General features: G+C 47.3%; 1 protein-coding gene across 8 annotated transcripts in view; it reads left to right on the forward strand.

The window, feature by feature from the left end:
- LOC134354045 (sodium-dependent neutral amino acid transporter B(0)AT2-like) overlaps positions 1–8,780 on the forward strand; it is a 49,642-nt gene extending 40,862 nt beyond the window's left edge. For all 8 annotated transcript variants that reach the window (XM_063062748.1, XM_063062750.1, XM_063062749.1 and 5 more), the window contains 5 exons: positions 319–499; positions 1,714–1,915; positions 3,210–3,369; positions 4,478–4,640; positions 8,033–8,780. In XM_063062748.1, the coding sequence (XP_062918818.1) occupies positions 319–499; positions 1,714–1,915; positions 3,210–3,369; positions 4,478–4,640; positions 8,033–8,395 (1,069 nt within the window). In that variant the 3' untranslated portion in view covers positions 8,396–8,780. The remainder of the gene's footprint in view (positions 1–318; positions 500–1,713; positions 1,916–3,209; positions 3,370–4,477; positions 4,641–8,032) is intronic.
- The last annotated feature ends 499 nt before the right edge of the window (positions 8,781–9,279 follow it).

Genomic DNA, 9,279 nt, shown 5'->3' on the forward strand with positions numbered 1-9,279 from the left:
CGCTATTTCAGGCCGAGATGTGGACTGTTTACTCTTTTCTGTAGATGCTGCCTGGCCTGCTGAGTTCCTCTTGAGAGGTTTGGGTAAGTAGGTTATCTGGTTTAAAAGTGAATTGTGTGTGGGGGTGTTAATGGGATTAGAAGTGTAATTCCTGTTCGGTTGTAGGTAATGAACCACTTCCAGGAGAGGCAAACACTAGTGAGGACCACAGACTAAATCCTTCCCCCCTTGACTTGAACCTGTGTCAGGCTGGCTGATGTGATTCATGAGCTGGCTTCATGGTGGAGTTGTTCATCAGTTGATTGTGCTGTGTTTCAGGAACACCGTTCTGGTGACAGATCTGATTAACAGTGGCCTTTTGAACAGAAGTTTGATCCCCGAGTCTTTAAACTTCTCAACGGTATCGCACGAGCAATACAGCAAATGGTTTAACTCTTGGGAACCGGAGCTGGTCCGTTATGGTGTGGAGCAGTGTGACCTCAGACAAGAAATGCAGAAGGTAAGTCAGCCAACTTGACTAAGATTAGAAAGTGGGAATTAGTCTGGAAGGTGAGTCACCAATGGACAGGAATAAGAAGAACTGAGTTGTGATAGACTACTGTTTTAGGTGCCTAGACTCAAAAGCAGTCAGGTTGATATATACTTCCATCCATTCATCCACCCCACCCACATACATACACATCAGGCACTTTTCTCCACAGCCCCTCAGCACCCTTCAACCCCCATGTACTGTCACTTTAGACTTCCACTCCACACCTCATGCCCACACTGACACAGTCATTGACCTACTGTGTTTTCATATGCCCTGCTGCGACCTACAGTACTGTGCACAAGTCTTTGACACATTTATATAGCTAGGGTACCGAAGACTTTTGCACAGTACTGTATTTGTCAGCGGGGAGCGAGTTTATAAGTCTAGCGGGAGCATAGGATGTTGGGAATGGCGAGGGTGGAGCGCCGCAGGAGGGATGTGGGGGGAGGTGGCAGAGAAGAAGTGCCAGGGCTAGGGTGGGGGGTGGCAAAGCTACAGACCTGAGACACCAGGCAAGATCATTTGGTTCCAAACAATTGGCTTATTGATCATTACAGAATGTCTCTCTGGTGCTTCCTGCTCCCTCCCCCTTTCCCAGCCATGATTCCCCTCTCCCTGCCCCCTTCCCACTCTCAGTCCACAATGGAGACCCGAATCAGAATCAGGTTTATCATCACTCACATATGTCATGAAATTTATCATCTTATTTTTTGTGGCAGCATTAAAGTGCAACACATAAAATTACTACAGTACTGTGCACAAGTTTTAGGCACTCTAGCAATATATATCTATGCCCAAGATATTTGCACAGTTCTGTAGGAGAGATCCTCTTGCTAAAAGTAACTATGTCACTTTATCATTTCCTATCGGAGTCACCTTGTATAGAGATGTTCCTGCACTTAGTGTCACCTTATATATGTACGATGAAATGCTTTATATACTAATCTTATGTATGTGCAGCTACATTCAGTTAGTTACATATTGTGTTTTATAAGATTGCTTTTACATTTATTGTGTTTTTTTGTATTTTATTGTGTTCTTTCAGTTTATTGTATTTTTTATTTGCATCTGGAGTAACAATCACTTTGTTCATTACACACGAGGGTAAAGGAGAACAATCTTGAATCTTGATTTTTGCCTGTTCTGCTCTGAGCGAAGAATTGCTTCTCTCTATTCACCAGGGCGCTGAGGGTACAGGACTTGCCTTCATTGCTTTCACCGAAGCCATCACGCATTTTCCTGCATCGCCATTTTGGTCTCTCCTGTTCTTCCTGATGCTGCTGAACTTGGGACTGAGCACAATGTTCGGAAACATGCAGGGAATTCTCACCCCACTCCTTGACAACTTCCCCTTGCTGTCCCGGAGGAAGTCACTCTTCACAGGTAAAGCATAGTGCAGTCAAAGCTGGCCAGCGCCCTGTGACTGGATAGTCACTAAACCCACTGTTGCATCTTGATCCAAGCCCATCGTAACATCTGTGGGCGCATTGACACTGCACCCTGCACCCTCTACAAATGGAAACTAATTTAACATCTACCTGTGGTAAACCACAAACAGAGGTTTCCTTCTGTCCTGCTTTTGCACTTGGCTGTAAGGTAGGAGGAGACGATTAGGTGCCCCAAATCCACCACGTTCTGTAGTTCTTCAGATAGTTCATTCTGCTATCCCCTTGATAGAAACCATAAAAAAACTACAGTACAGAAACAGGCCTTTTGGCCCTTCTAGGCTGTGCCGAACCATGTTCTACCTGGTCCCACTGACCTGCACACGGACCATATCCCTCCATACACCTCCCATCCACGATCTGTCCAATTTATTCTTAAATGTTAAAAAAAGAACCCGTATTTACCACCTTGTCTGGCAGCTCATTCCACACTCCCACCACTCTGTGTGTGGAGAAGCCCCTGCAATATTCCCTTTAATCTTTTCCCCCTTCACCCTTAACCCATGTCCTCTGGTTTTTTTCTCCCCTTGCCTCAGTGGAAAAAGCCTGCTTGCATTCACTCTATCTATACCTATCATAATTTTATATACCTCTATCAAATCTCCCCTCATTCTTCTACGCTTCAGGGAATAAAGTCTTAACCTATTCAACCTTTCTCTGTAACTCAGTTTCTCAAGTCCTGGTTACATCCTTGCAAACCTTCTCTGCACTCTTTCAACCTTATTAATATCCTTCCTGTAACTTGGTGACCAAAACTGAACACAATACTCCAAATTCAGCCTCACCAATGCCTTATACAACCTCATCATAACATTCCAGCTCTTATACTCAATACTTTGATTTATAAAATCAAAGCCTCTTCCCGGGATCTTGTCACCACCCACAATCACCCCCCCCACCGCCAGCATCTCACCTGTACCCCAGGTCTGACAGGACCCGTCTCACCTCTTCCCAGGACACGCACTCTTGCTTCGCCACCTCCCAGGAGCCAGTCGACCCCCAACACCCCCTATCTCTCCTCTCTCTGGGGTCTGTTGCCCCCCAACCCCCCACCCTGGGACTTGCCCTTCGGCCTCACCGCTTCTCTGGGTCCAGCCCACCTCTGCCATTCTACCTCACCTAGGATCCTGCATCCCCACCTCGCCGCTTCCCAGGGACCAGTACAAACCTCCTGTCCCACCTCCTCCCGGCGTCCCTCACTGCCTCATTCCTTGCTTTTCTTTTTATTCCAGTGTTCTGTTGTATCCTGGGGTTTATCACTGGACTACTCTTTACACAGCGGTCGGGGAATTACTTTGTCACCATGTTTGATGACTACTCTGCAACATTGCCTCTGATTATCGTCGTACTGTTTGAGCTGATGGCAGTTGCCTGGATCTATGGAGCTGACAAGTAAGCTCTGGTTTACAACTCTCTGTTCTTTTCCCAACATCCCTCTCTCTGTCCACATCCATGTTTTCTGTTATCAGTAAAACTCCATAAATCCAGCATTAGTGGAAGTTTTTATAGATTGTTGGATGTTATTCCAGTGAGACTCCACCCCTCTCCTCCCCTTTCCTCCCCTCTCCCCCCCCTTTCCTCCCCTCTCCCCCTTTCCTCCCCTCTCCCCCCCTTTCCTCCCCTCTCCCCCCTTTCTTCCCCCTCCCCCCTTTCCTCCCCCCTCCCCCCTTTCCTCCCCCCTCCCCCTTTCCTCCCCCCTCCCCCCTTTCCTCCCCCCTCCCCCTTTCCTCCCCTCTCCCCCCTTTCCTCCCCTCTCCCCTTTCCTCCCCTCTACCCCCTTTCCCCTCTCCTCCCTTCTACCCACCTTTCCTCCCCCTCTACCCACCTTTCCTCCCCTCTCCCCTTTCCTCCCTCTCCCCTTTCCACCCCCTACCCCCTTTCCCCTCTCCTCCCCTCTACCCCCCTTTCCTCCCCTCTATCCCCTTTCCTCCCCCTCCCTACCCTCTCCCCTTTCCTCCCCATCCCCCCTTCCTCCCCCTCTACCCTCTCCTCCCCCTCTCTACCCTCTTCCCCTTTCCTCCCCATCCCCCCTTCCTCCCCCTCTCTACCCTCTCCTCACCCTCTCCCCCTTTCCTCCCCATCCCCCCTTCCTCCCCCTCTCTACCCTCTCCTCACCCTCTCCCCCTTTCCTCCCCCATCCCCCCTTCCTCCCCCTCTCTACCCTCTCCTTGCCCTCTCCCTCCTTTCCACCCCATCCCCCCGGCCTCCCCCTCTCTACCCTCTCCTCACCCTCTCCCCCCTTTCCTCCCCTCTCCCCCGCTTTCCCCGGTGGTGTAGGTTGAGTCCTGAGGCTCTTGTACCTTCTACCTGATGGCAGCAACAAGAAAAGAGCATGACCTGGGTGGTGAGGATCTCTGATGATGGATGCTGCTTTCCTATGACAACGTTTGATGTAGATGTGCGCAGTGGTTGGGAAGGCTTTACCTGTGATGTACTGGGCCAAATACACCACTTGTGGGGAAATATGGATCAACTGTAACTGGAGTTACTGTCATTGTAGGTTTATCGATGATATCCGGGAAATGATTGGTGACCGGCCATTCTTCCTGTACAAGTACTTGTGGAAATTTATCTGCCCTATTGTTATGGTGGCTCTGCTCCTTGCCAGCCTAATCCATATGTGCATCAAGCACCCAACGTACCGAGCGTGGAATGAAATCAAGGTAAGGACACTCTGTTACTACTTTATTAGGTGGGAAGGACTCCTGAGGAAGGGTCTTGGCCCAAACCTTGTTCTGTTCATTTCCCTCCATAGGGTGCTGCCCGACTTGCTAAGTTTCTCCGCCATTTTGTGTGTGTGTTTTGCTCAAGATTTCCAGCATCCGCAGAATCTCTTGTGAATCCACTGGAGGAACTTAGCAAGACAAGCAGCATCTGTTGGGGTGGAGGTGCGGGGAGAAATTAATGTTTCAGGCTGAACATCAGGATGGTTCCTCCAATAGAGTGTCTTGCTCCGGATTGCAGTTCTCTTGTGTGAATGGTCGGCATGGACTCAGTGGGCCCAATGGCTTATTTCTGTGCTGAATCTTTCTTTGTTTCAGGGGTTCCCAACCTTTTTATGCAAGGGGTCCGTGGACCCCAGCTTGGGAGCTGCTGTTCTCCATCTTTCTCTAAGATGCACAAACTTCACTCCCGCCACCAAACAAAAACCCCCAGGCACAAAGTGGCAATGAAAAGGTTAAAGATTGTCATGGTGCAAGTCCATAGCTCCCTGAAAGTAGGGTAGTGAAGAAGACGTGAGGCAAACTTTCCTTCATCATTTGAGATATTAAGCTATAAAAAACAGTCGTATGGCAGCTGTATGAAAGTCTAATCGGGCAACATTTGGAGTATTGTGTGCTGTTCTGGATAGTTTATTACAGGAAGGATGTGGAGGCTTTGAAAATAGTGCAGAAGAGATTCGCCAGGATATTATAAGAAGTTGGATTGTTTTCTCTGGAGTTCTGATAGAAGAATGATATAAAATTATGAGAGGCGTAGATGGGCATATTGTGTTTTATTTTCCTTGAGGGTGTTAAAGTCAAAAACTAGAGGACATTAAAGTAAGAGGAGGAAAGTTGAAAAAGGTTTATGTGGTAAGTTTTTTTCCCCCACACAGAGTGGTAGATACCTGAAACGCATAAACACAAGAGATGCTGAAAATCCAGAGTAACACAAAATGTTGGGTGAACTCAGCAGGTCAGGCAGCATCTATGGAGAGGAATAAACTGAGGATGTTTCAGGTTGAGAAAGACTAGAAAGGAAGGGGGAAGAAGGTGGGGGGTGGAGGGGAAGGAGTCCAAGCTGGCTGTGGACAGGTGAAGCCAGGTGAGTGGTTGGGGAGGAATATGCTGCCAGGGGCAGGGGTGGAAGCAGACACGGTAGAGATGATTAAAAGGCATTGGCAGGGAACAGAAGGACGTAGACTATGCACAGGCGGATGTGCAGTTTAAATTGGCATCATGGTTGACACAGACAGACACCATGTTATATAATAGACTCCTGTTCTATACGGCACTATGTTCTAAAAATATCCCTATATTATTGAAGAAAATCAGTGAAAGCAGCCAGGATATTTAGGAAATTCACGGCGAATTACAACAGTGTCCCTCTAACACTCACCTATCAGCTCATCCCACAGAGATGTAGGTGAACACCCTCTACGCCTTACTGCAACGTGATACAGAGGACCTCAGCATGTCTGACCATGACACTAGTCGGGGGGTCTTTGCCCTCTCCACTCTAGTTGTGGACATTAGAAATATCCCAGTCACGAGAAAGTCTGCAGGTTCTGGAAATCCAAGCAACACACACACAAAACTCAGCAACTCAGCAGGCCAGGCAGCATCTATGGAAATGAACAAATAGTCAACCACTCGGGGCGAGACCCTCCTTCAGGACTGAAATGTCCCGGTGCTGGTTGGGGCTGCATTCAGCCCAGCTTCAGATATAAATTTGACCTTTCATCAACTTGATAGTTATTCATCTGCGGTGTAAAGGTCACTAGCCTGCAATGTTGACAGTTTCTATCTCCACAGTTGATGCCTGACCTCCTGAGCATTATTGCTTCATTTCTAATTCTAAATATCTGTAATTTTTTTTTAGAACATAGAACAGGACAGCAAGACATTGTGCTGACCTGTACTCCAAGATTAATCTAACCCTTCCCTCCCACATAGTTCCATTTTGCTTTCATCTATGTGCCTATCAAGCGTCCCTAATGCCTCTGCCACCACCGGCCAACAGTGTGTTCCACTCACTTACCAACGCCGTGTAAAATAGAAACACCACCTCTGACGTCCCCCCTATACGTTCCTCCAATCCCCTTAAAATTAGCCCTGAGGAACGAAAGTGCTGACAGTCCACTCTATTTATGCCTCTTATCATTTTATGCGCCTCTATCAGGTCACCTGTCATCCTCCTCCGCTTCAAGGAAAAATCTCCACCTCGTTCAACCTTACTGCAGCATCCTGGTAAACCTCGTTTGCACCCTCTCTAATGCTTCAACATCCTTTCTGTAATGATGACCAGAACTGAACACAATTAGAATCAGGTTTAATATCACTGGCATATATTGTTAAATTTATTATGCAATACATAATAAAACTCTGAATTACTGTAAACATATATGTATTAGTCATAGAGAAGCACAGCACAAAAACATGCCCTTCGGCCCATCTAGTCCCTGCCAAAACCATTTGAACTGCCTACTCCCATCAACCAGCACCGGAACCATAGCTTCCGTACCCCTACCATCCAGGTACCTGTCCAAACTTCTCTTAAACGTTGAAATTGAGCTCGCATGCACCACTTGTGCTGGCAGCTCGTTCCACACTCTCACAACCCTCTGAGTGAAGAAGTTTCTCCTTAAACTTCTCGCCTTTCACCCTTAACTCACAACCTCTGGGTGTAGCCCCACCCCAAAGTCAGTGGAAAAAGCCTGCTTGCATTTACCCTCATAGTTTTGGTATGCTAGTAAAAAGTTAAATAAGACATGCAAAAAAAGGAGTATTGAAATAATGTTTGTGGGTTCAATCTCCATTCGAAATCTGATGGCAGAGGGGAAAAAGCTGTTCCTGAATCATTGAGTCTGTGCATTCAGGCTCCTGTACCTCCTCGCTGATGGTAGCAATGATGTCCTGGGTGATAAGGATCCTTAATAACAGACACTGCCTTTCAGAGGCTTTCCCTCTTGAAGATGCCCTGGTTGGTCCACAATATCCCAAGTGTGGACTATCATTTCCTTGCTGCTGTTGAACCCAGTCCTCCGTCTAATGAAGACCAACACACCATATGCCTTCCTAATCACCCGATCAACTTGCATGGCAACTTTGAGGCATCTGTGGATGTGGACCCCAAGATCCTCCACACTTGCTCATAATGCTGCCATTGACCTTGTACTCTGCCTCCAAGTTCAACCTTCCAACAGTGTATCACTTGACTCTGTTCCGGTTTAAGCACCACCCGCCACTTTGCAGCCCAGCCCTGCGTCCTTATCAGTCAAACATCTTAACTTACGACAGCCTTCAGCACGGTACACAGTACCACCAACCTTTTTAACCTTTTGTGTTTTCAGGCAGGGGAAGTATTGGTGGAGTACCCAGGCTGGGCATTAGCTATGATGATCACCCTGATTATTGTTGCCTCCCTGCCCATCCCTGTCCTGTACCTCCGGCGAAAGCTGCTGGACAGACAGAGCAGTCGCTCGGACTACTCCGAGTGCGCCTACATCGAGGCTAATGCAGGCGACGAGGCTTCCTTCCCCCTGAACGAGAACGGCGATGAGGCCATGGGGCCAAACGGCTACCTGAAAGTTGACACCGAAGAGGGAGGTATGGAGCGGTCTGAGCTGCTCTCAGACGAGGAAGGAGAAGAGGATGTGTTCGAAATGGACAACATGTCGCAGGAGAAAAATCCTGAAACGGATTTGAAGCTGTAGCTCCCGTGGAGCTTGTTCTTTTTTGGACACTTCAGGCCTTTCTACAAAATACATGGTGCAAAAAAAAAATGTTAACACTGCCATCCGATGATCTGGGTGCGGGCGTTTTCTTGTCAATCTGATTTGGTTTGGAGGCGATTGTCCGCATTAGCAGGACATTCTGTCTCTCTGCCCCCTACAAACATCCACCCTAAACAGACATGGTTACCATATGATGGGCGCAGCCTGTACTAAAGTTTCACCTTAGCAACATCCTAAAGAAACTAATTTATATTTTGGATGAGAAAAAGAACCAATTATGTAGAAAAAGAAGCATGGAGCAAGAAAGAGTGAGTTTCCAAAAGGAACTAAATCTTTGAAAACAATATTGACCATTGGTTTTGGAGCTGGGGTGTGGGGTAGGGTGGGGTATGAGAATGAGGAGTGGGGGGTGCGGGTGGGGAGATATGAGCCAATGTAATGCATGAGAATGGATCTCATTTCGTTATGACACTCGAATTCAACATTTTTTTAAAAACACAACATTGGGGATGAGCTATTGTGGAGTCTCCCACAGAAGAGAAACAGGAGACAAGAAATGATTGGCAAGCTTTTGGAATCTTGCAATGCATGTACCTCTGGGTTTGTACGATGCAGTCAATGCAAAGTATAAATCTGTATTCTGGGCAGTTTATGAGTGGGTATAAAACTCTATTCTCTGCACTTGTACATTTCTAAATCTCTGCAGTGCAGTCAAATGACTAAATGTCCACATGTACACTGGTGTACAGTTTTAAATCCCCAAACACTTCATTCAGTGCAGGATTCTGGATCTGTTCCACGTTAGTCTGGTTCTTCACTTTGTGCATTTGGCCTGTGGTTCTAAATCTCGATTCTATGCAAAC

This window comes from Mobula hypostoma, chromosome 11 (assembly GCF_963921235.1).
Source record: "Mobula hypostoma chromosome 11, sMobHyp1.1, whole genome shotgun sequence".
Taxonomy (NCBI): domain Eukaryota; kingdom Metazoa; phylum Chordata; class Chondrichthyes; order Myliobatiformes; family Myliobatidae; genus Mobula; species Mobula hypostoma.